General features: G+C 45.0%; 1 protein-coding gene across 1 annotated transcript in view; it reads left to right on the top strand.

Annotated features, from left to right (window-relative positions):
* bahcc1b (BAH domain and coiled-coil containing 1b) overlaps positions 1-27,266 on the top strand; it is a 58,343-nt gene that overhangs the window by 8,032 nt on the left and 23,045 nt on the right. Inside the window, 17 exon segments of the mRNA XM_062443107.1 lie at positions 15,227-15,385; positions 19,881-19,991; positions 20,310-21,945; positions 21,987-22,107; positions 22,109-22,166; positions 22,169-22,224; positions 22,226-22,364; positions 22,870-22,981; positions 23,631-23,667; positions 23,669-23,825; positions 24,252-24,392; positions 25,432-25,493; positions 25,495-25,623; positions 26,302-26,409; positions 26,411-26,468; positions 26,471-26,574; positions 26,576-26,696. Of these exon segments, the coding sequence (XP_062299091.1) occupies positions 15,227-15,385; positions 19,881-19,991; positions 20,310-21,945; positions 21,987-22,107; positions 22,109-22,166; positions 22,169-22,224; positions 22,226-22,364; positions 22,870-22,981; positions 23,631-23,667; positions 23,669-23,825; positions 24,252-24,392; positions 25,432-25,493; positions 25,495-25,623; positions 26,302-26,409; positions 26,411-26,468; positions 26,471-26,574; positions 26,576-26,696 (3,309 nt within the window).

Raw genomic sequence — 27,266 nt, 5'->3', positions numbered from 1 at the left:
CTTAACCAGCGCCCTACCCCGGGGTACAAGGGGCATATCCCGGGTGCAGCGTGCAAGACGACCCCCTGTGTGGAGGAGACAGCTGGCGGAGGCTGCAGCCAGCCGATCTGCAATTGGACACAGTGAGGAAGAGGAGAGTGCAAACTGTCAATTCAATTCAATTTGATTCAAGCAAAAACACATATTAGTTTAATGTTCAATCAAAGGTCACACACACTATGAACAAATTCTATAAAAATCACATTTTACATATGCGCATTTTGTTTTTGCCAACCTTACATTTTGGCAATCTCATTTGAAACCAGATAAAATATGTAAAATATGCAGCAAAGCCAAAGAAATCAGTTAAAAGTGTCTGGCTGTTTGAAGTCTGTTGACACATTAAAGGCATTAAGTCATTAAGTAAAACCAACCCAGTAAAGTCATTAGAGGCATTTCCATTACAAATCAGACTCTTGTGTGTGTGCTTTGATATTTCAAGCAAACTATGGGAGCATCATTTAAATATCTGCATGGAATCAAAATGACCGTGGAGTTACTGTGACCAAAATCTCAGCCCTGAAATAAGTTGCATCAGTGGAAGACAAAAAGAAAAATGTGCATGAGTAAAAAAAGAGAGTACATGAAGTAATCATCTTTTTGATGTTGGAGTTTTGAGGGAAGCATGTGTTTGTTCTGAAGCACATTTGCTGCAGCGACAGAAAGACTTTTGTCTCATCTCCAGCTCTCATCCAACATGAGAACAGCTGCTTATTGTCGGTAGCAGTGATTTGAAGGGAGTGGGGTGCATTTGGTTGTGACATCTCCGGGGTGTGAACACACACCACCATCTGATGACTTGGCATGTGAATGGAAAGCGCCAGACTTCCTGTGTCCATGTGCTCTTTTCTCTCTCCTCTTCCCTCTTTTCTTCTTCGTCTTCTTCTTCTTTTTCTTCTTCTTCTACTTCTGTCCCTCGCCGGGCCAGACCTCCCCTCCACCCGGCTCCTCGCTCCTCTTTAACCACATGCTCGCCCTCCCTTTTCCTCCTCTCCTTCTGCTTTCCTCTTTCACTTCCCCCTTCACTCTGCGTTCGCTCCTCTCTGCTCTTCGAGTGGTCCTCCAGCCCTCCTTCTTCCTCCTCCCCCCTCCTCCTCCTCCTCCTCCTCCCCCACCCCCGTCTGCTTTCACTCTCCGCTCTTTTCAATCGACCCCCCCCCCCCCCCCCCCCACCCCCCACCCCCACCTCTTATATCCACCTCCCCATCTCTCTCTAACTCCCCACACACCCATCACCTCCTGGTGTTGTTAGCAGACCAGCTCCTCTCAGCACTCCTATTTCTGTCTCAATTTCAGCCTGCTTCCTCTCCTTTTCCACATTTCCTCATTTGCCCCCCTCTCCCATACACTCTCCTCCTCCTCCTCTGCCTCCTCCCCTCCTCACCACTCGGCCCGATTGTTAACGGGCCCGTCCCGGTGCTACTCGGCCCATGGCCAGACTCACTAAATCAGAAACGATTGGAGGATTTGGCAAGAGGGAGTGAGAGCTCAGCGCGGCGCCTGTGAAGTCAGAGAAATGAGAGAAAAATGACATTTTAAACAGCCTGCAAAACACAAGGCTAAAACAGCTTCTTACTATGTACAGGATGAGGGAGAGCTGGGTGGGCAAATGTGTATGTGTGTGTGTGTATGTGTGTGTGTGTGTTCATTTAAAAAAATACAGTAGGCCTATAAGGTGTTTTATGTGAATATGTGGCTGCTGTGGCTGGTATTTGTGTGTGTGTGTGTGTGTGTGTGTGTGTGTGTGTGTGTGTGTGTGTGTGTGTGTGTGTGTGTGTGTGTGTGTGTGTGTGTGTGTGTGTGTGTGTGTGTGTGTGTGTGTGTGTGTGTGTTTGCCTGCAGACGCTATAGTTCCCTGCTATTTTATGGCTTTCCACTTCTTCAGAGGGGTCAAGGCAATCCCCTGTTTACATGACAGAGAGGTGACATCACTTAGTGCAGGGGGGGCAGACATGATGTCACAGTCTCGCCAGTTCCACAGGTCTGCTGCCCCCCCCTCCCCTGAAAATGCACACCGGCAGCACAACCCTTATCGCGGCAAAACGACACCTGAGATGGGGCCCGGCTTTTATGCGTCTCAGGGTCACATTTATGCCTGACTCATCGTCACTCGAGCTGACTTGTTTGACTCAGCCGGAGCCCTTTTTTTTCTCTCTCAGCCGTTGTGTTTTGGTACTCCATCCGATTCATTTTCAGCTCTGTTTGGCTCATTCATATTGTAATGGATTCCATTCAGGCGGGTCTATGTCCAGTTTGTTTTGCTGTCAGGGGGATCAGATGGATGGAGGGGGCTGTAGGTTCATCTGGAGGTGAGGTTAAAGAAGGCAGAGTGGTCAGACCTGCCTCCTGAATGCGCAGACCCTTCAGGTTTTTTTGTGTCACACTGCTGCTATCGTTCAGATTGAGCAGATTGACTGTTTTTTTTGTAAAAGACAGCTAATATGGTCTTAAATAGGAAATAGGTTTCATGTCTGTGTGTGTGTGTGTGTGTGTGTGTGTGTGTGTGTGCGTGTGTGCGTGTGAGGGAGGAAGAGAGTAAGAAAAAGAGATAAGCAGCTGTGTGGAACAGCATGGATCGTTACACAGTGACACACATGAAAGCATTAAGTATATTCAGGAGTCTTCGTTGAATATACATGGAGCCGTGTGTGTGTGTGTGTGTGTGTGTGTGTGTGTGTGTGTGTGTGTGTGTGTGTGTGTGTGTGTGTGTGTGTGTGTGTGTGTGTGTGTGTGAATCCCCTCCCGTGCTCTTGCCCGAGCTGAGAGTAGTGAGAAAGAAAACAAGAAAAAGAGTGTGAGAGAGAGCTAGCAAAAAAAAAAAAAAACCCAAAAAACAACAAAGATCCGTCATCAGTCATTCATGGCTAATCAGTCTCGTGGGACGTGCACACCACACACACACACACACTCACACAGTGCTGAGGTCCTAATCCTACTGGGACTGCTTGTGCCTCTATGTGTGCCTGTCTAAATTTTGGATCCAGGCTGATTAGAAGCAAACTCCCTTTTTGCATGTCTCTCTCCCTCTCTACTTTTACTTCCCTCTCTTCTTCCTCTCTCTCTCTCCGTCTCTTCTCCTCTTCGTCTTTGATTGCTGGTAAAGTGTCTCTTCTCCTTCTCTCTATTTTTTTCTCTTGTCTCTTTAATAACCGCCTACTGTCTTTTCCGGTTGTTTTGATGTGTGTTTTTGTAATGTTTGGAAGCATGTGTGCATGCATAATATCAGGACTTCTTTTGTGTGTGAGTGTGCACTTATCTCTGCTTTTGCATGTGTGTGCTCACTCCTGCCTATGTGTGTGTGTGTGTTCCTCGTTTCCTCGTGTACACTGTGTTTTCGCATGTTTTGCTTCATCAGAACCTCTCAGTGCTGTCTGCGTTTTATCGGCTCTTCCATTTGTTTCAGCGTTGTCTTCCTTTCAAATCAAATAAGATTTTGTATTAATGTTACATTATTGAAAAAGCTAAGTGACATATTACTGAACAAAATGCATTTAGATGAATAAATAATCACAAGAAGACAAACATGTTAAACAATCCTATAAATATGACAGAAAATGGTCAGAAGAAAGTAGGCTAAAGCGTGGTCTTGTTTGTGGCATGAGCAGCCGAAAAATGTAGAGAAGTTTACCCTCATTTATCACATTTGTCCATATATGATTCTGGCTTTGTATAAGAATTATTCATTTAAGTCTGTATAATTGGTGGTTTTGGTGAGGATGTGAAGCTCTGTTTAAATGGCTGCAGAATACAGTGAAAACAGTGCGTCTTCTCTTGGTATCCAGCAGTATTATTAAGGATATATACAGATTTTAATATATATCACAATATGTAAAATGTAAGCAAAATGTGTAAAACATGCAAAAAGAAATGAACTGTATTCCGCTGTTGCGCATAACACGACTCCAAATTGTTCAAATGTACAAAACAGAAACTTCAATAACTAATTTTGTCACTTTTTAATTCCAGTTTGCTCAGAATCATTAACTTGGACAACAAAAATGTGCAAAAAGGTCATTTAATGAATTCCACATAATAACGATAAACAATAATATTGAATCCAGGCTGCACCAAACGATTCTTTTCATTATCGCTTTAATTTTGCCAACCAGTTTTTTCAATTCATTGTTAATTGTTTGTCATACAAAATGTCAGAAAATAGTGAAATATGCGCTAACAGTCCAAAACCTGAAAGAGATCCGCTCTAACAAATTAAAGCAGCAATTCCTCACAATTAAGAAGCTAGAACAAGGACATGTTTGGCATCTTTGCTTTGAAAAATGACTTAAATGAACAATAAGTCATTAAAACAATTTAAGGTTAATTTTCTGTTGATCGACTTCTCGCTTAATCGACTAATTGTTTCATCTTTAAGTGCTTCTACCTGTTTGGACAGATGGTCGTCAAGGTTTTACTTGACTTTCTGTATTCTATGTGTGTTTAGAGGTGAGAGTGCAGGGCCAAACATGCCTTATCATTTTTGATCAATGGTTGACACAGCTTTTTCTTTTTGTTTGAGTTGGGTTGGATTTTTTTGTGTGCTGGCATTCTCCTTCTTGATTGGAGGTGGAACTGAAACGATTGCTCGGTTAATCACGTTGTTGATTAACTGATTAACCGATTAAAAGATTTTGACAATCGATTCATTCTTTTAGTCATTTTTTAAAGCAATAATGGAAAATATTCAATAGTTTTAGCTTCTCAAATATAAGGATTATTTAATTTTCTTTGTTTTATATAATTGTCAATTGTTAAAGCAAGACATTTGAAGTTTTTTTTTTAAGTTTTCAGACTTGGTGGGCTAAATGGTAAATCAATTAATAAAGACAAATAATTGCAATATTATTGAGAATGAAAATAAATTGAGATTTTCCCTCCAATCCTTCACTCTATTGCTCTCCGTCCCTTCTGTTGTTTATTTTCTTTATTTCTAATCTCCTTCCTTCCTCTTTATTTCATCTCTGTGAATCTCTCCAATAATCTTTTATTCCTGTGTAAATATTACTGCAATGAAGGAATATAAAGGAAGGGAAAGCCATACTGAAATAAGGTCAGACTAGGTTATCCTCACCTGCTTTCTTTCTCTCTCTCGATATATATCTCACTCTATTTCTTTGTCACTGGCTCCCATCCTCTCTCGCCCGCTCACTCACTCTCCCTATCCCTCCCTCCCTCCCTCCCTCCCTCCCTCCCTCCCTTGCTCTTTCGCTCCTTTCCCTGTCTCTTCCTCCGCTCGCTCCCTTGCTGCCTCTCTCTCGTGTTCGCTGTCTGCTCATCCCGCTCTTCTCTCTTGTTTTGTCTCTTCCCCCTCACACATACACACACACACACACACACACACACACACACACACACACACACACATACACACACTGACTGTCTGACGCCCACGCACACACACAGAGTACAAATTCAGACACACACACATATATATATATACACGCGCTGACACCTGCATGTCGAACCGTTGAGGGTCTAATTTAAGTAAAGTGCTTCTCTAGGAACCACAACCCCTCAACTCACGATGATGGAGGGTGATACGGAGCGGCGTGGTTGAACACATACACACACATACACATCCTGCGCCAGCGATACTGAGATATGACTCTCCATGGTGTGGGATTGAAGGGAGCACTGTAGATGGCTTATAAGTAGCATACTGCTGTAATAATAATGTGATATTTGATACCCTCAGGGAAATTCACCTTTTCTGGGCTGCTTGGCAGGTCAGACTGCAGGGTCAGTCACAGCAGTGCAGGAACTGGTAGGGGATTCAGTGTCCTGCTCATGGACACTTCAGCAGGGTGGATGGCTGGCTGACATGGATACGCTTGAATCTGGGTCTGCTGTTTTAAAGGATGTGTCGTCTTCTTCGCTGCACCACCGCGCTGCTTCGCTCCTGCTGCGTAGGTGTATTTGTTTCCACTGGAGTTAGAGCTAACTTTAGCTGAGGCAGGCTCGTGCTGCACCGCTGCTGCAAATCTGGGGCCACAATCTCAAAGCATTGCAGTGAAAGAAAAAAAGTCTGAAGTGGTTTTTGCTACATATGTCCAAGATGAAAGGAAAGTTGAGATTATAATACTTAAATTATTGCATGGCTTTAAAAAAACAAAAAACAGATTCTATTTCTTGCTAGAAAACGTCTAAATAGATTGTGACTCATAAAAGCAAAGCAAACGATGAACTATTGACCATCAAAAGTAATTTAATTGGTGCTTTGTGGATTGTTTTAATCTGAGTTTGTAAGGTCATATCCAGGTTGTTCCTAACCCTAACCCTAATGTAAAAATGTAACTTTAATAATTGATTAACAACTCAAATGTAATGTGAGTACTCCCAACATAGTATTACATAGCCAGACCTATCCACCAGTGCTGGAGAAAGGTCTGGCTGAACCAACTATCATTCTGCCATAGGGGGAAAATGTTCTGGCTTGTTATTACTTCTTTAAACCAATCACAATCATCTAAGTTAAGCCCAGGATGCAGTGATGTTGCTCTTACAAAATAGTGTCTGGGGGTAGCTTGTTTTAGTGGAACATTTGCAATGGGGAGGCAGGCCTTAATCACCGCAAAAGAGACTGCCACATGAAACAGTAAAAGACGTATGTCGACTGTGCAATACATCTTTTACTGATTTAAAAAAAAACAAACATGACTTGATCATTGGTGCTCTAATAGGTGTAGCCTGTCTATACGTAAGCTCTGGAGGATTTCACTGGACCTGTTAAAATAACAGACAGTTTAATAGCTGTATGTTGCTCTTGCAGAACGTTATTCAACCAGTATCACAGAAGCTCATGTGAAGTGGAACGGATGGGTACATCCAGCCAAACCTTTCGTCAAAACTTGCCATTTTCAGCGTGTAGGTTGCTAACTCAGAGGTTGTTGTTGTTGTTGTTTCACATAGCGACGGAGGAGGAGAATTCTGACTGAAATAGTCAGCAGGCTTATACCCACAGTCTACATCCCGTGAGTCACACTACCCCCCACCCCCCACCCCCCACCCCAAAAGCTGGTTTTGACATATTGTTAACATCTACTATCATGCTTTTTAAACTCTAATTCTGATCAGGAATCTATGTCAAAAAGTAACAGAGTAGCACATAAGTTAATGAGTCACATAATGCAGCTTTAAAGAATATGTGTTTAGTTGGGGTTGTGTGTTAATGTTGATGAGTGGTAAACTTGTCTTGTGTTTGAACTCCAGTGAATCATGAAGAAACATGTGTGTACCTGTGCTGTTCAGCTCTGTCTCCACTTTGCTCTCAGGTCATGGTGACGTGTTTTCTGTTAGACTCACTCTGTGCTCTTCCTGGTGTCTTGACCCCCAGGTGTATTTTATCCTGCGGCAGGCACATGCAGCTTCAAATCATTATTGTCAGTACGTGTGTGTGTGAGAGTAAATGTGTGTGTGTGTGTGTGTGTGTGTGTGTGTGTGTGTGTGTGAGTGTGTGTGTGTGTGTGTGTGTGTGTGTGTGTGTGTGTGTGTGTGTGTGTGTTTGCTGTGGCTGCAGAGTGAAGGGACCACAAGGGTGTGGCACCGGCATGTCGGACTGGAGGACGACCAAAACTCCCAGAACAAGCTTCCTTGCTGTTTAGCTGCTAAACTACTGGGGGGAAGTGGGGGTGGGAGGTTGTCTGGGGGGGTTAGTGGTGTGTGTGTGTGTGTGTGTGTGTGTGTGTGTGTGTGTGTGTGTGTGGGGGCGACACACACTCACACACACATATGCAAGTAGATGGAATTGCATTATTGACTCTCACCGCAGGCTTTCCTGAAATATCAGCAACCTTATGCTTTTAATTAGTGTGTGTGTGTGTGTGCGCGCGGGCGCGCGTGTGTGCACGTACCATTTGTGTTTCATTCTGACCCAAGCATCAGAGCCAGTCTCGTATGACCCCTATTCCCCAAAATCCCCTGTTTTCTTTGGTAAAACATGGAAAAATCTACTCTGACAGCCCCCCCCCCTTCCCTCCTTCCTGAATCTCTCATGTGTTATGAGTTCCTGCTCTCTGTGACCATATATGGCCCTTCCTCTTGCCGTAGGTGGGTGGGTGGGTCTGTGGTGTCCAAAAAGTCTGTGGTCAAAACCAGGAACATTTTCCTTCTCACTCACAGTTTGCTGGTGCAGTTTGTGGGGCCACGTTCACCATCGGAAAACTCTGAACACTGGAGGTTTTTTTCTTTTCTTTTTTGGCTATTCAGGCTGGTTTGACACAAGGTGCAATGTTGCACGTTTTCTTGTCTATTTATTTAATTCCTCCTGCTTTCCCTCTGCTTCTTATTTCCTGTCATTTTCCTGGAATCACAGCCGGCAGATGATGTGTCTTTTAGCATCCTCACTGGCTTTTTATGGTGTAAATGTGCACATGTAGGTGCAGCGAGATCGGGATGTTACTACAGTAGCCTGGTGCATGCAGAGAGATTGTAGTAGAGAGGGCATGTGTGTGCGTGTGTGTGTGTGTGTGTGTGTGTGTGTGTGTGTGTGTGTGTGTGTGTGTGTGTGTGTGTGTGTGTGTGTGTGTGTGTGTGTGTGTGTGTGTGTGTGAGGACAGCCAGGCTCTGGTCCGCAGCCTGGGAGTGAGGCTTTGAGCTGTGCTGTTCATAGTCTGCTGATTTATGTGCCTCACAGGGACATCTCTCATTTGTAGCTCTTTCATCTCATTTTTCCCCTCCACTCTTTTTCTCTCTCTCTTTCTCTGTCCTCTCTCTTCTTCCCGCTGTAATGTGATTCAGTACAGCCGCTTGTCCCAGGCGACATGCCATGCTTTGCTTGCACACCCTGCTCTCTCTAACATGAATGAGTCAAGAGGAATCGTTGATGAATAATAAGATAGAGCAGAAGGAAAATGCTATCTGGATCTAGTCGAGCAAAAGAACTCCTTTTCTCCCCTGAACGTATTCTTTGTAAGCACCGCTCGGGCGCTTACTCACACATTGAATGTGTTTGTGTCCCCAGTGCCATAATGCTTTTATGGACCTTTGTGAGTGTGTGTGTGTGTGCGCGTGTGTATGCGTGTGCTTGTGTGTGTATCTGAACGTCTTCCACGACCGCCTTGTTTGAGTAGCCCTGTCACTTGTGCAATTCCGCGGTGTCAAAACAGATCAGAAAGGTCTGGCTTGACTCCTGCCCCTAAATACACACACACTTGCTTGCACGCACACACATGCATTCAGACACACACACACACAGATTGAAGGCTCAGTGCCAGGGTCCTTGGTGGTTGGAGGCTTATGAAAGGGTCAGACTGACGAGAGGTTGCCAAGTGTACGGCAATAAGCGTAACAGCCAAGCTAACGAGAGTCAGAACCTCTGACACACACACACACACACATACACACACACACACACATGCTGAGACTGTACTGTCAGGCTCTTTCAGTAGTCGCCACTGTTGGCAGAGTCGGTAAAAGAGAGAATGCGTGTATGTGTGTATGTGCGTGCCTGCGTGCGTGCGTGTGTGAGTGTGCGTATATGTGTGTGTGTGTGTATGTGAGAGAGGGAGAGAGACAGAGTTCAGTATATCAGTGTGTGGACAGAGGCTTTTGTTAATTGGCAAATGTGACAATAGAACATGAGAGGATATTGATCTTCAATCGGATGAAGATCGATTTAACTCGTCATCCTTCCAGGTGTGTGTGAGTGTGTGCATGTGTGTGCGTGTGTGTGTGTGTGTGTGTGTGTGTATGTGTGTGTGTGTGTGTGTGTGCATGTGTATTGATCAGCAGCAGTCCATTCACAGAGCTGCAAAGAATATCACTCCATTACTTTATCTGTTTGCTTATTTCTCCTTGTGACATCTCTTATATCACCAACACCCCTCTCTTTGTCATCTCCCTTTTCTCCTCTCCTGTTTGCTTTTTTCCTTCTTCTCCTCATCCTCATCTCCTTCCTCCTCTTCCTCCTCCTCCTCCTCTTCTTCCCTTTCTCTCTCTAGAATAGTGAGAAACCTTGGGATGGCCTGGCCTGTTATCTTTTGTCTCGCTGTTTTGTTTCAGTGTAGATCTCATCAAGCACTCTTCAGCAGCTGCTGAGACAAACACACAAAAGAGGGTGCAGGGTTATTTTTTTTTCCACACTGATTTTTTTTTTCTTTCTTTGCCTTGGCACAAGCAACATACTGCACATACTGTATATGAGTGGCTCTAACAAATGCAAGACTAGATCTGTTATAATCCAAAAATGAGAAAATAACCTTGACGTTATTGGGCGCTTTTCATCGTTCGACACTTTCTTTGGATTTTTGCATGAAAGCATTTACCCTGTTAGTGTTTCTAAACATGACTGCCAAGCTTTTTGAGCAGACCAGATTGATCCGTCTTTAATTAAAACTGTCATAGTGTGCCTTAAAGGTGTGAAAACGTGAGAGCACTCAAAGAATGTGGCATATCTTGCACAATTTGAGCCAACTTTTTTAGCAACTTTTATCTATCAGGGCTAAATAAAAAATTCCACTCTAAAATATTCCAACACCACCATAGGTGTTATTTCAGTCAACCTCTTGTAGGAGTAATAGTGTGACAGCTTTTTAAAAAAACGATTTCCTGTAAAGCATTTAAGATTTTTATAGATGAATAACTTAAATATCAGTGTGAAACGCCATCTATGAATCTCTGTTAAATTCTGAAATACTGACATCAAATATTGACCTTTATACTGCTGAATCTTCAGATTTGCTACTATCATACTGTACTGTGGCTGCGCTGGAATTACAGCGACATCCCAAAATTTATGTTTGGCCCTGTTATCCATGAGAATACCAAAAATATGCCAAGCAGCAGAAACCTGCCCAGAAAAGCGAGGCACACTTCCAATGCTTTTTTTTTTTTTTTTTTTTACAGTGTTTAAGTGTTTTTGAGTGGATTTTCCCCTCAGCAAATCACATTACAGTCAATCATAAATAAACTAAAGCAGATCTTGCTCACTGTAAATACAGCTGACTGTATTAGCGTGAATAGAAAACTCAAAATCCCGATTTTTATTACCTTGGATTGTCAACATCGGAGGATTCGCTGCCTGTGTATTGACACACTTTTCCAACTTGTGATGCCAACTGGGGGGAAAAGGGAAGCATACAAACACATTTTCTACTTTAATTACCACTATGGAGACTGAATGTAGAATTCTTTCACAGACAGCAGCTTTTATTTATGGTAAATAACATATGCACATAATGGTAATATGTGCACATAAACCTGATGTCACTTGGGTCAGAGTTGAATTTTTGATGTGGATGCATATCTGCGGTTGATCTGAAAGTCAAAGCTGCTGATAAGTGGAGTTTTTGCAGTGTTTGTTATGCTTGTCTTCTTTTCTCACTATTCCTCTGACACGTCTCCTCAGTTGTGGCTTATTCAGTACGCCTGCATTCATCATTTGGCGTTTCTGCTCAGAGCTACGGGAAACTATGAGAGGATGCAGCGGTGACAGATGGAAAGGGAATGTGCGGATCAGGATAAAACAAAGGCGGAAACAGAGGGCAGGAAGAGAAGAAGGGGAGGAGTGAGAGAGAGAGAGAGAGAGAGAAAAAAAACACAGAGGGACAGAAATAAGGTTTACGTTAGTGGCTGGCCTCCGAGATGATTTTCCATATCAGCAGGCCAGAGGGAGCGGGCAAATATGATTTTCTCCTCAACTCGCCAACAGAAAACAGACAGAGAGAGAGGGGGGGGGGGGGGGGTGTGTGTGACAGGAAAGAGGGAATGGGGGAAAAGAGGGGAAAAAGGAAAGAGATGAGTAAATGGAAAAAGATGGGGGAAATAGGGGGGATGGGTGGAGATCTGAGAGGGTGAGAGATTAAAGAACGGCTGTGGGAAGAAAGTCAACAAGGAATGCAGAGTATTTACGCCACCGACCTTACTAATCAATATCACTACTGTTTGAAATCAGTGTAACAATTATTTCTTTTTTTACTGTCTTCTTTAATGCAACTTGACTTTTATGGGCCTCTGAGACACTTCAAGATGCCTCGTCTAATTTCAGAAATGCATGGCTGCTCAGCTGAAAACCAACTCTTTTTTTCCTCTTCTTCTTCTGTCGTCTGTTGTAGACGATGAAGTACAGGGAGCCATGTGTGTGTGTGTCATTCTCTGTTTGACGTGTGTGTGTGTTCGTGTTTGTGTGTGTGTGTGTGTGTGAGTCTGCACTGCCAGGGGGGTCTTGTGAAATCAGCCCGATTCTTATATGAGCTGTGTTTTATTATGACTGGCTGAAAGGCCACTGATCTACAGTTGTACAAGAGAGGATTTAGAGCAAAAAAAGAAAGAAAAAAACCACTGAAAAAATATCCTGTCTGAGAGCAGCTGAGAGACAGAAAGAGAGAAAATAAATGTCTAGAAGGGAAAGTTTTGGCTGAATCTTTTTTTCCCCTTTTCTCCTTACTCCTTATTGTGACTACATCGAGAGAAAGATTGAGGGATTTCTACATTTGAATCGTCTCAGTGCAGTGTGTGTTTGTGCGTGTGTGTGTGTTTGTGTTTGTGTTTATGTAAATAGAGAGGCTGATTTGTCTCTTAATACACAACACTGCTCCATCTCTCGCCTGATTTATCACATGTACTCTTTCTAGTTTGTGTTTGTGTGTGCGTGTTTGTATGTGTATGTGTGTGTGTGAGAGACAGATTGGCAGACAGTTGAAGGCAGTTGTGGTTGTGGTTGTTAGGGCGTCGGGTCGTGGTTGAGGTGAGGGTACTGTACATGTTTGTGTGTGTGTGTGTGTGTGTGTGTGTGTGTGTGTGTGTGTGTGTGTGTGTGTGTGTGTGTGTGTGTGTGTGTGTGTGTGTGTGTGAGTGACTCAGATGCGGACTGTTGTGGTAATCGTCTCTGATGCGAGACAGCATTTATGGGGAACGACGCAACCCACCACCTCTCTCTTTTTCTCTTTCTCTCTCTCTCTCTCTTTCTCTCCATCCAGTGACTAATTACCTGATTCCCTGTGGATTTGTTTCCTCCTTCCCCTACAACTGTTGGGGTTGTTCCACTAAATGAGAGCATGCTGATAAGTGGAGATACATCCAAACGGAGCCAAACTAAACTGAGCCTGTTCGCTTTGACTGTTACACAGGATGAGACTGAATGTTTGCTCTTAGTCACGTCTGAGAGGTGGAACAACATTGTTACTCCTCGTTCAAACTACATTCTCATGTGATGTTTTTGAATATGATTGGGCGAATCTTCACCTGGGTGAAATATTAAAGCCATGTCGAAAAGAAACGTTTCCAACATGTCAGTTTCAAGTTTAAGCTGCATGTTCTCTCTGTACGCCTAAATGCCATTCATGTTGATCATAGCCTGTAGAAACAACCCTGCCTCCACATACAACTTGATTGCAACAGTACATTTAGCTAGGAATGCAATGCTGGCTGAATTGCATTGTCTCTCAACATCATGAGAAAATGTTGTTAATTAACATATTTGGCAAGCTGCAAAATTGTTGATAATGAACGTGTGAGTCTGAGTGAAATGTTCAGCGGCAACATAACAGTTCTTTTTTCTAATCCTCCGCTTAAAATATCCTGATCTTCAGGTAGAAGTGACTCCAACTTTTTATGGTCATGTTTACGCACTCAGAGCACTCGGTTAAGGTTACAGAAAGATGGTCTTGGTTTAATAATAAAAAAAAGACTGCAATGACTTGCACAAGATGTTAATTAACATTTAAATGAAACCACGCTCTTTCTCTAAACTTAACCAAAGTGGCTTGGTTGCAGCAGTGATTACGTTGGGGAAACAATTCAAGTAGTAACGAGACAGGTTCGGTAGAAAACCAGGACGTGGAATCTGTGTGAAAGTTTGCTGCCATCTTTGTCAGGGTTGCGATGGCACAACTAAGTGTGAGCAGGTGTTCAGACGGATACGGTCTTGTGCGGGGCGGGGTGGCGTTGGTATTGACGTGTTATTTCAGGTACCGCTACACTGACTCATGAAATATGATCCAGGATTTCCAGTTTGAGTAACAGACCTGTAGATTTGAGATCTTATCAAACGCCAAAACACTGCACCCCATTTTATGATTTTACAACAGGACGACGGGAAATAGGCGATGACATCACAGTGCAGTCAGACAGAAGTTGAGGGCGTTTCAACCATGTGGGGCTAAAGTAGATCTGAGCCTGAGGGATTTTATGAGTGTAAACATACTTACTACTTATTAAGTCTTGATATATACTTAACGCAGAAGTCATCTTCAAAATCTCGGCATAACAGAATTTATGAGTGAGACCTACCTTCTGTTTTTAAGAGCCTACATATTGGTTTTGACCTTCAACCGTCATGTTTATCTTTTTGATGCAAATGCTGACTAAGACCAGCCACCAAAATAACAACAATGGTTTTTGTTACAGGCGACAATGATCAACCACATACTCCATGTTAATCATAGGTCTTAGGCCACAGTTTGTAGCTACACCACATACCCATTCAGACCAGTGAAAAAAATATCATAACTTTAAGAGGAAAAGAAAATCTGATATGTGTGTCATGTGAGGAGAAAAATGATCAGAATTGGGACACTTCCAGCTGCCGTGTGGATGTAGCTTGAAGGGATTAATTTCTCTAGGGCAGGTCACATAATTTCTTTTTTTTACAGCACTACTCTGTAATATTAATACCTCCCAGGTCTGCTATGACCGACTGTGTTTTTTTTAACCAGAAGAAAATTCCAGCCTCAAACTTGTGCACAATGTTGCGTTAATGATTTTGATATTTCATGATATTAGATGTTGTCAAAACTATAATTGGAAAATATGTATTAGAGGATCCCATCTTCAATGCCAGGTTCTCTTTCTCAGTGGCCATGATAGCAAGCAACAAGTGACACATTTGAGCAGTGAGCGCAAATGTCGACCACAGACATTAAAAAGGTTAAAAAGGGAGATGTGCACAAACCATTGTCAGATATGGGGTAGGTGTGAAAACTGAGACGCGTCAGTTAAGTCTAGAAAGCATATCAAACATTAACACATTATTTATTCATGTCCTTTTTTAACTTCTGTGGGGGGTTTTTAACTTCATCTGAGGAAGTTCTCTAAATTAAACAGTCATACTTGGGAGCCTTTCAATACTTCTTCTGTGACGCTGCTCGCTCATTGGTTTATCAGTTAGATTTATCTTCCCACCGCTTCCTCACCCAGAGACGACTTTAATCAGTGAGCACCTTTCTAACCTCCAACATTTGTCTCTCTCTCTCAGGTGCTTCCTTCATGGGTTCCTTCCTGGCCAGCAGTGTGGGGTCCCCGTCCTCCCACCCCCCTCACCCCTCGGGACCCGCTGCCTCACCGTCCTCCCCCTCATACAGGACTGGACCCCATTCAAGCGCCTCCCCTATCTGGTTCCCCCATTCACATGAAGGTAAGACACACACACACACACACACACACACACACACACACACACACACACACACACACACACACACACACATCCAGGCTCAGGAAGCAGCAGAGTGCTTGGTCTCTGGTTAATCCAGAGTCTCGGTTTGGGATTAGATTGAGATGGAGTCATTAAGTGGTTTAACCAACACTGAGCTGAGGCCAAACACACACAGCAGCGGTGCCTCAGATGATGCTACTTATAGAAACACACAAACACACACACACACACACACGTGCAACTCTCTTCTGTATGTGGTTTTGTGTTTGTGGCTGTTTTCGAGTTCAGAGCTCGAGCACCGTGACGCTCTCAGAACTGGTGCACGACCAAAGTCTTCCTCTTCCTCTTGCCTCAACCTATAAACACACAAACACACACACACACACACACTCTCTTGCAGTATAAAAATAGCATCATAATCAACAGTAATTTAAGCACTCCTCCTCACCCACTGCCAGCACAATCCAACATTTTCTCCCCTCCTATCACTCAATCATCTCTCATCCCTCAACTCTCTTCTGGGGGTAAGTTTTAAGTTTCATGAGCCCCCCTCCCCACCACCACCACCACACGCACACACATGCAGGCACACACATATACACACACACAAACTGAAACTTACCCCTATTTCCACCATCCTCTCCCTCCACGAAACCCCCTCCCCCTTTGACCGCAGCCCCACCCTCAGGGCCCCTTCTGGGCTAACCGACCTCCAACGGCCCCCTTCCTGATCAGACACACACACGCACACTCTCTCTCACAAACAAAAAAGTGTGCATCAACATGCATCATGTCCTCTTTTGACTGTTAACCGTTTGCGGTCAAAGAATGAGGTTGACTTAGTTATCTGTCCTTTTCAGGTATGTGTGTGCATGTGTTTCTGTCTGTGTGTGTGTGTGTGCACGCGCGTGTGTGTGTAAGAGGATTTCTCTTTTGACAGCGAGATGGGTCTAAAGAGATAACCTCTAAAAGAGCTACAACAGAGAGACAGCTTCCGCCACAGGCTGTATTTCTCAACTAACTGAAAACGGTCAGAATCAGAATTTCACGTTCCACCGGTTCTTCACAAAATGTGAGCGAGTGAACAATAACACCCACAGATGTTGCCATGGAAAAGTTTTGATGTCTTCAAATGCTGTTGCTGCGGATTAGAAGCAAAATCTTATATGCAGACATTCACTTTTTTTGCCTTCTTCAATGACTCACATTGTAATGCAATAAAAAAAAATACATTTAAGCAGCTATGAGACCACTGTAGTTTCACAGCAGACTTTTTGTCATAAAGCAGGAAAAGCACAGGTGTAATCAATAACCTGAATACGGACTGCATTCCATTTAGGTGAGCCAGTTTCAGGGTCCTATGCACGCTGGCTTTCTGGAACAACTTACAGGGACACGTAAATGGAATTGAACCCTTGTAACTGTTATTGGTTACACCTGTGGTGTCCCTGCTATGACAAGTCAAAGCATCTGCATGGGGGGAAAAAGGCTCTTCAGACTTATTTTACAGCGTGAATTAAATGGTCTACCTGACCATTATCCCACAAACCACTGGACCAAACAATATCCCGCATATCTGTCACATGTGGTTTGTTAAGACACAGACACAAGACATCTAGATTTCCACTAGTGGCCACAATGTGGTGGTAAAGATTTTGAGGTGCAAATATAGTTGAAATTAAGAATATTTCCCTAATTAAGAGCTCTTTTTTTTGCAATAAACAATTAATTGCTTTGTACCAGAAAAAGAAATAGCCAAAGGATGGAGGGAGCTGGTGTTTATGAAACAGTATTTATTTCCCCACATAAGTTTTAACTTAAGCAGCACTTAAGTGTACACACCAGTTTAATTTGGGAAAGTCGAACACACTTTCGCAGGACACTTCACTGCAAATGTCTGATGCTGAGCTCATAAGACAAACTCATCAAGCTGTGTTTTTACATAGAAATCTCTCCTGGTGCAGCTTTAAAGCTTGAAAGGGGACACGTTTTGTTTGTACAACTGCCTCATTTGTAGCTCATCGAGCGATAAATAGCAACAGTTAAGCCCTGAAAATGAGCACTAATGTCGCCCGGAGTGACTGTCTTATAAATCAGATTCATAGAAAGAGTCAGAGGCAGGACTTCAACGTGTAACACAGGAGAGAGCAGCGGCAGTGAAAAGAGAGCAAGAATGTGTGTGTGTGTGTGTGTGTGTGTGTGTGTGTGTGTGTGTGTGTGTGTGTGTGTGTGTGCGGAGGGAGAATGTGTGTGCCTATCAGACAGATTTTGTGTCTGTGTGGCTCGGCTTTGATGTCTGAACACATACACGTGTGCGCACGCTCGCACGCACGCGCACACACACTACAAATGATTGTTTTTAAGAATTCAAGCCAGGGAGCTCCAGTAGGCGGTCTGCCAGCTGGCCATGGTCCAGAGAGTGGAGCGTAGCCAGCGCAGAGAGAAGAGACCTGGCCGATACACACACACACACACACACACACACACACACACACACACACACACACACACACACACACACACACACACACACACACACACAATACAGACACACACACACAATACAGACACACATATTCACAGATGAGACATATTCGTAAAGAAATGCACAGCACATATTCATCCACAAACTCTCTCTCTCTCTTTCTTTCTCTCTCTCTCTTTCTCTCTCTCTCTCACTCTCACACACACACACACACAAACACACCTATTCTGTTCGCTCTCCCTCTTCCACACCTGTCCCTGTTTTTTGTCTCCTCTCTCATGTGCTCGCACTCCTCTCCTTACTTCCCTTTCCCTCCGTCCTCTCATCTCCGCCATCTCAAAGCTCTCCACTTCCCTTTCACCTCCTCCTTCATCTTCCATCCCCCCTACCCCCCTTACACACACACATACACACACGCTCCCACATAAACTCCCCTCTCCAAATGCCTCCCAACAGCACCAGATTGGGGGCTTTTCTTTTTGACAGGCGTGTTCTTTTTTTCCTGTCCCTTTTACTTTTCTGCCTCTGTATCGTTCATTCATTCGCTAACCTATCAATTCTTTCCTACTTCCCTTCCTTCCTTTCTTTCTTTTCTCTCCCCCTTTTTTCTCACCGTGTCCCTCTGCCGTCTTTGTTCCCCTCTTCTTCTTTTTCATCTCCCCTCCCTCCCTCACTCCCTCCTGAGTTTTATCACTCATCATTACCCGGGGGATTGGCTTTAGATGGCTGATAGAGCCTTTTGGTTAATTGTCGCCATTTAGATTCACTGGTTGTTAACCAGTCAGAGTAATCACACACACACGCACACACACACACAGTGGAGTGCGCACATTCATGCATTTACACTGCATCATGAACACGCAGACACACTGAGTCCCACACAAACATGCTGGGAGCAGTGAGGGGGCGTTGGTGGTTTTGCAGTGCGACTGTGGAATGCGTAGGATGAGTTTTTATGGAGTGCTGTTTACTTTGGCCACCACCGTTAAACTTTTAACGGCTGCCAATTAACGGGCCGGCAAGGACACTCTGTGGGGCATGAAACCAGCTGCTGGAGAACACACACACTCACACACGTACACACACACGCACACACACACACACACACACACACACACACACACACACACACACACAGACACACAGACACAATCCAAGCCTTTTGGCCCCATAAAGTGGAGATGTCTGCCTCCCGCGTTTGTGTACTTGTGTATGATCTTGTGTGTGTGTGCATGTGCGTGTGCGTGTGTGCGTGGACCTGTGGCGATTTTGCTGTTTTTTCTCCAAATAACACCCCCCTCCCCTTTTCAACCACTACATACATACACACTCGCAGCGACCCTCACCCGATCCTACACCCATCCACCCCCATGAACACAACCACCGAGACCTCCTCTATCCCACAATTCAGTTCAACGTCCTTGAAGACAAGGAACAGAGTGGAACGACCATTTACCTCCCAGTGACCTCCTGGGAGGACTTTTGCTGTGTGTGTGTGTGTGTGTGTGTGTGTGTGTGTGTGTGTGTGTGTGTGTGTGTGTGTGTGTGTGTGTGTGTGTGTGTGTGTGTGTGTGTGTGTGTGTGTGTGTGTGTGTGTGTGTGTGTGTGTGTGTGTGTGTGTGTGTGTTTTAAGGAGGGGGGATTGCGATGGTTTATACTATTTGTCTTGGGTTTGAGAAAAATGTGTTTTGTAGAAGAGCAAATTCCATCCAGTTAAATGCTGCAAACACTTGGCCAGTAGCTGTCGGCTGTGGTTTTTGTCACCACTTTGTCCACTGTAAATAATGTCAACTCATGCGGTGTGTTTGTGCAAAAGTGCATTTATGGTGAAAGTAGCACTAACTGGCCATATTTTTTCTTCTTCTGTGTTTTCCAAAATGGCCCCATTTCATGATAGATTGTAGAAATAAATTGTTTGTTTAGAGGGCTGCTGAATGTCAACGCTGCAGAGAAACATCAATTCTTTCCCTCTCTCCCTCCCTGTGACAGGGTACCCCAGCTATTCAGGAAGTCTTGCTTCTCCTTTTCTCCCCATGAGTCCCCTCGATCACCATAGCAACGGTCTCTATGGACAGCACCGCTTCTATGAAACTCAAAAAGGTAGGTGTTAGTACTGGTGTGTGTGTGAGGGTAACGGTGTGGGAAAAAAAAGCTTTTCACATATGTTTTTTTTTTTTTTTTTTTTTTTGCCTCAACTGCTTAATCAGCACCCACCATAGGAGTAAAAAACAGCTGGTAACTCACAGTTTTCCAAGTTGGCAACTTCTCATTAGTCATTTTCCTGATACCATTACAGAAACACTTTTTTTATACAGTAATTCTAATAAAACTATGAAATGTAATTTCTCTAACAGCCACTTTACTGCTATAATGTAACTTTTAGTGACCCATTTTAAACCTTCACCTTTTTTTTCTTAGATCACTTCTACCTGAGGGGCCTTCCTCCCCAGCCTCCTCTGCTCTCCACCAATCACAGTCTTCCCCCACTGGCCAGGACTGCCCCCGGCCACCCGCTTGGCTCTTGCAGCCGAGAGACGGACAACGGGGGAGGCGGTGGGGGAGGCGGGAAGAGCACCAAGGACATGAGCGAGAAAGGGGTTTCGTCAGTGTCAAAGGAAAAAGAGCGATCGAGCAGCAAGGAGCGACACCAGGAAAACAAAGAAAAGCTTCATCATCACCATTCACATCATACGAACTCTGCCACCACTCCATCTAGCTACCATCACCAAGCTTACTCCCACCCTCACCATGCTCTCCTTCCTCACCTCACACACACGGGCAGGGAGGAGGACCACAGACACCCTCTGGAGCGACACAAGGAATACAGAGACAGTGACTCGGGCAGTCAGGGGACAAAACAGATGAGTGCCTGTAAACTTTCCAGTGGTTCAGGGGCAGAGAGCGGTTCTGGAGGAAAGGGGGGAGTACTGAGCAGCTGCAGTGGTGGTGGGGTGGTTAGACCTCCACCTGGTGGCGGCAGGCGCTGCTCCAAGGACGGACCCATAAACGGGGAGATGAAGATCAGCGAATCCTCAACCTCCTCCTCTGAATGTATGAGAAGAGGTGCGGCTGCAGCCACAACCATCTTGGCACCTCCAACTCCGCACTCTGTGGCCTCCTATTCCATGCCTCCTCCTCCACCTCCGCCACCTCCTCCTCATGCCTTACACATGGGCTCCACAGTGACGGGAGGGTGGCTGCACCACCCACATCACCATCCCCATCCTGAGTTTTACTGCCCCCCAGCCCCTCTTACCCTGACACACTCAAAAGATCCAGCATCAACATCTGGAGGATCTGGCAGAGAGGCAAAAGTCATCGGCCCAACTTATGTCCCCTCAGTTGGGTTGCTGGGAGATTTGGCAGCTCCTGACTGTCGTGGTGCAGGAGGAGGCGGGAGAAAAGGAGATGACAAGAGTGGAGATGGATCTTTTGAAAGTCCCTCTCATCACCTTAGTCGGCTTAGTAGTTGCCAGAAGAAGGATAAATCTCAGCCCCACCAGCAGCAGCTGGGCTGCGGCAAAGCTGACAAACCTTCTGACTGGAGCCACCAGACACAGCACTTCCACAAACCCAGTTCCAACCCGAGTTCTCAGCCTGAGCTGCGGTCCTGCAGCCTGGACACATCTTCATCCTTCCGCGATGTGGAGATTGTGGACGACGTTTACCGGCCGTCACTCCCACCAGATGCCCAGGGGACACACCTTGGGTCTGGACAGGGATTATCCAAGAATGGCCCTGGTGCCAGCACACCTCCCTTCAGGGACTGTTCTCACTCAGGTCCTCATCCTGAGAGGGTGGGCTCGGGGTCAGCAGTTCAGAGGGAGGGACAAAAGGTTGCTAGGATACGACACCAGCAGCACAGCAGCCATGGAGCAAGTACAGAAGAGAGGGGAAGAGAGGGAAGTCAGGCAGCAACACCTTGGGGGGCTCGAGGGGGCCACCAAGAGGACCAGAGAAAAGGCTCCCACCATGTATCAGTCGGCAACGGTGAAGTAAGAGGGCTCAGCAACAGAGCTCCAAACACTGACCACAACCAGCCCCATTCTCAACAGCCTCCACCTCTAATCCCGTTCTTCATCGCACACCACTGAGGGTGAAGAGCAGCGCCATGAAGAACTTAATGAACTACAGCTCTCAGCAGCCTCTGCTGCTCCCCCATCGGAGCCCCTTTGGTGGTCTGGGCTGCCTCAAGCAGGGTGGAGAGAGATCAGAGAAGGGGGGACAGGGGAGGAGGCAAAAGCAACACCTCCCTGCAAGACCCTCCCAAACAGTCGCTCCCTCTCGCCGAGGCTCCACTAATGAGGGAGAGAGGGGGGACAGAGGTGGGAAGGGAGGCCGGGGAGGCAGGAGAGGGGGAGGTGCGGCAGCCTCCGGTGGGTATTGCAGTTGCAGTAGCCAGGCCCCCCCATCGTTCCCCAGACAACACCCCTGGACACAGCAGACAGGGCAGGGTGCTGCCCAGCATGAAAGGTCAGAAATCATTTATGTTCCTTGCACTGAGAGTCAATTAATGCTATTTCTGAGCTCTAGGCTGCGTTAAAGGGAAAAAATCCACGATAGCACACTTTTGAAAGCAACTATTGGTGTCGTATAATATCTGACATTTCTTGGTCCATTTTGATGTGTATTAGGAACTCTAACTTCTGAGATTAACTGGCTAAAACAGCGTCTGTCTTAGCTCACCATTTTGCACTTTTAGCAATAAATTAATCATAAACAGGGCAGAGATGCTGATTTCTGTATGAGCAAAGGCCTTCTGGTAATTGTAGGACATCACTTATTGTCATAGTAATAGATGAGACAAATTGAGGGTTAGTGGGTATGCCAGAAAGGTAAACATACACATTTCAACATCGAAATGTGACAATATGTGTACGAGTCATACAAGTATCACGAGGTAAACTCTCACAAACATTCAGAAATGTCACCTAATTATTTTTTCTTGCTTGTTTCTTCTGTCGTATTTGGGATTCAGGGGTGTCGCGCCCCATGTATCCTCTTGGTCGGGAGGCAGAGGAGAGGAAGAGGATGACAGAGGAACAGATCAGCCTTCATCACCTGGACAGAGACAGAGAAATGATGATCAGGTACAACTGCAATTCCGCAACACCGACAAATATGAACGTACCCTTATAGACATCCACGTGCATCTTAGCAGCATCTATTCATTTTTTTTTCTATCATCTGATAAGCTGCAGTTCTTTTATTCTCCCCGCGTCTCTCTCCCAGTCTGAGTTCTCCTTTCTCTCTTCCCCTCACTCCATTTACTCTTCTCACCCTTTGATGTGGTATTCCTGTACCCCCCTCTCTACTCTCTCTCTCTCTCTCTCTCTCTCTCTCTCTCTCTCTCTCTCTCTCTCTCTCTCTCTCTCTCTCTCTCTCTCTCTCTCTCTCTCTCTCTCTTCCCCAGTCTCTCTTTCTCTCTGAGATGAGATGTGGTGCATTAATGTTACGGGGGACTAATACGAATGTCTCTGAAGTATCAGGCTCTTATTATGTAGTCATATTAAGGGGAAGAAAACATATAATGAGAATTCATAGACCAGGCAGAAGATGATGGCTGTTCCTGTTGCCGTCACATTTCCTTTTCTTGATGATTATAATGATAGTAGTGGTAATGAAGATGACAAGGATGAAGATAATGATCATAATGGTGGTGATGGTGATGATGATGATGACAATAAGAGGGATAATAAAGATAATGGACAAAGTTCACCCCGCCTATCGCCACAACAGGGAAAACAAGGATCGCGTGGAGTTTGCCAGGATTCACACCTTCTAGTAGTTGCCACGGTGACCTGACCTCTCACATCTTGGTCTCCGGAGGAGCCAGTCAGTTAGGGGCAGACCCTGCTGCACATGCTCACCCAGCTCACCACCACTGGATGCAGAGGACAGGAAGTCCCTCCCTCTGGATGGGGCATTCATACAGTGAGTGGAGTGACGTTTCTTGTTCATGGTTTTCACCCCCAGTGAACATGTTCTGGTACCTTTGATGACCTCCATTTTCATGTGATTTATTCAAGATTAATATGTCTTTTTTGTTTTGTTGAGATAACGTATCAGTGAGAGCGGTATGTGTGGGTTTCTTTTTTTTTTCTTTCTTCTTTCTCTGTTTTCTGTCTTTTTTTTGTTCAACCATGTTAATAATGCTTTTTTATCAAAACTCCACATTAGTCCTGCTCCTCTGTGCGTGAGTGTCTGATGTCTGCTCTTTCTTCAAGGGCAGCAGCATTTGTTTGCTGAGCGCATCCCAACATTTGTCCATTGAGCACACCACTATCTTTTTGGAGTAGTAAAATAAGTATTTAAATGTTGCTTTCATTTGACTGTGTTTTGTGTGTAACTTTGCTCCAGGTCTTGGTCATGTGGGGATGAGTGCCGGCTTCCCACCTGGTCTTCCCAGCCCCTTGCAGCCTGTGCTTGGTTCACTCACTCAAGACCCCAACTCCCCGCTGGTGGTTCTTCCTACAGAACCCGGGCCACATCATCACCTTGGTACGCTGAAGCATCCTTTAATAACAACAGCACACACACCCTTACATACTTACTGCCCTCCCTGCCCTCCCTCCTTCTCTCCATTTGTACAATCCGAGCTGCTGCCATTTTCTCTCTCCAGAGTTTTAGTATCATTGGCTAATCATAATATAATGCTCAACTAAGTCCCTCTGTCAGTGGCACTGTGTTTTATAGCTTCGTTAATGGGAGCAGCTATTCCATTGCCCTCCTCTGCATGTGCCCAGCATTATGCAAACCATTTTAACTGGCGTTCATCTCTCTTGTGGCGGAGCACTTCTGTGTTTAGACTGAACTTTGTGCGCTTGTGTGTGTGTGTGTATGTGTGTGTGTGTGTGTGTGTGTGTGTGTGTGTATGTGGACATCTAAAGTTAAATTTGTTCATGTCTGGAACAACATGAGACATTGCTCAGTGTTAAGGGTTGTTGTACATCTTAGTCATTGCTAGAGAGAGAAAAGAGTGTGTACTACTTTTTGTGTGTGTCTGTGTGTGTGTCAATGCCTCTTTGCAAACAGGCTGTGAAATTTAATTATCTCCCGCCTCCCTTGCCTCGCTCCGTGGGAGTTCCTGCAGAGAGGGGAAGTGCATCCACTGAACCCTTCCCCTGGGAAACATTAGCCCACTCAGGCTAATCTCACAGAACAAAGGTTCCCAGCGACAAGGCAGCCAAGGAGGGATGTGTGGGTTGTGTGTGTGTGTGTGTGTGTCCGTGCGCACAAACGTGTGTGTCTATCCGAATTCATACGCTCCCAGGGTGGGGCTTTGAAAAAAAGTGTGGGTCCCTGCACAGAAAACACCAGTATTAGAAATAAAGAGATAGAAAAAAGAAGGTGAATAGAGGATGTAGAGCATGTGTTCAGTGAAGGTGACTGAGCTCTTCTGCCAATCCCATAGCAACACATTCTTTTGTTAAGGACTCTACTGCTGGTGTGCGGTTTGCCAACAAGAATGACATTCTTTCTTTTTTGTACCCCTTTTCTATTTTTAATAATATTCAACAACATCTGTCTCCTCATCTAGATGTTCTGGAGCAGTCAGGTCTTTGGCCTCCTGTGTACGGAAGCCGTGGCCCTCCTCCTCACCCTGCAGCATCACCCGGTCTACTCCCGATCCTCATTCCTACAGCAACAGGAGCTGTACGCACTGCAGCATCGGCACCAGCAGCAGCAGCAGCGAGTAATGGAGCACATGCAGCGCCACTCCTTAGGACAGGTACAACTGATACTAATATAAATGAGACACATGCAAGAGAGAAAATGCTTTAGTCTAAACATTATGAAATGCTAATGACTTATTATTGTGAAGCAGTGGGCGCATGAGAGTTAGAAAGTGTGGAAATGCTGAGAATTTATTGTTAAAACTTAAACTTAAAAAGTTCCTCCTCTCTCCTCTTCCTCCTCAGCACTAGAATGAGAGCACCACTAATTATTTGTTTAAAGATGCTCTCATCACAGATATCCTGATTTCCTCAATACTAAAAATAAAACATATGCAAAATTATACTCAGCACTATTTATTCAAATCATTGACTTCCTCTTTTCTTGCCAAAAGGTTTCATTGATTAAAGAGGCTTTGATGTTGCCGATCATTTGGCAACCAAACAATGTGGCCAATACTGTGACATCTTTTGTCTTTTTTTCAAAGCTTTTTTCTTTATCTCTCAGCTAGTGGCTGTTTATGTTCATGCTCTATGTATTTAAACCACACATTGCATCTCTACTTGTAATAATGCATCTCAAGAAATTCAGTAGATTTCATTAGGATTTAGATTTCATGAAGGTGTTAAATCAGTTGTCAGAATCAGTTGGTGACAGAATGAAAATGAAAATTCATTGTGACTTTGGATGATTTTTTCTTAAGCTACTATTTTCTTTCTTTTCATTTCCACAGAGAAAACATGAGGAGCACGCTATCACAGTAGAAGACACTCCTCACGAATCTTTGGCATCTCGAACTCCCTCCTCATCTTCCTCCTCTTCTTCGTCCACCACCTCCTCTTCACGCGGCCAAACCCTTTTCTCACACCCCTCCTCCACTCAAGACGTTCGACCCCGTCTCCGGGGTTGTTGTCCCAGCAGTCGTCAGTCACCCTGCTACCCACTGCCCCGTTCCCGGCGACCGCATCCGCCCAACCTTCTGACCCCTGCTCCGAGCCCTGCTGCGGGCGGCGCCACGCTCCCCGGCGCTCAGCCCTGCTCCGTCACACCTCTCCAAAGGGCTGGAGAGAGGTAGCGACAGGGGAGAGGGACAGCCACCACAGGACTACCCACAATCTCTAGAGCCAGGTGAGTGTGGAGTAACCTGTAGCCTGATTAATGAATGCAATGTCTGAACAATAAGATAAGAAAAATATAAATAAAGCAAACAGGACAGCCAGAAAGAGACAAGTCAAAGAGATAGAGATGCATACATGTATAGTGAGAGAGATATATGAAGAGTGAGATGGAGGAGCTGCTGCAGACATGTAGTGCTGGCCTTTGAAGCGTGGTATTCTTTTGATTTTGCAGAAATTGTTTGAAGCATGGCTGATCTCTTGTTCTGTGTGTCCTTGAGAGAGAGAGGGAGAGAGAGTGTGTGTGTGTGCAATCTTTGTCTGTGCAAGCTAAAGAGGGACAGCGGACAGGTCAGCCATTAAGGTCAGAAAAAGCATATGCACACTCAGTGCGTGTATGTGTGTGACCTGCCAGCGTGCACACGTGCGCCTGAGCTGGTGTGTGTCAGAGGAGGAAGAGGAAGGTCAGTGAAATCTTCAGACAGGACCCTCCTTATCCTTCAGGGGTCCTTGAGAAACGCAGGCGGAAGGATACACATTCATCTGGCTGTATTGTCAGGGGGCGGAGGAATACCATCAATAA

This window comes from Scomber scombrus, chromosome 21 (assembly GCF_963691925.1).
Source record: "Scomber scombrus chromosome 21, fScoSco1.1, whole genome shotgun sequence".
In the NCBI taxonomy this organism is placed as follows: domain Eukaryota; kingdom Metazoa; phylum Chordata; class Actinopteri; order Scombriformes; family Scombridae; genus Scomber; species Scomber scombrus.
The sequence above is the reverse complement of the archived record's forward strand: the minus strand, read 5'-3'. Positions and strand labels throughout refer to the sequence as shown.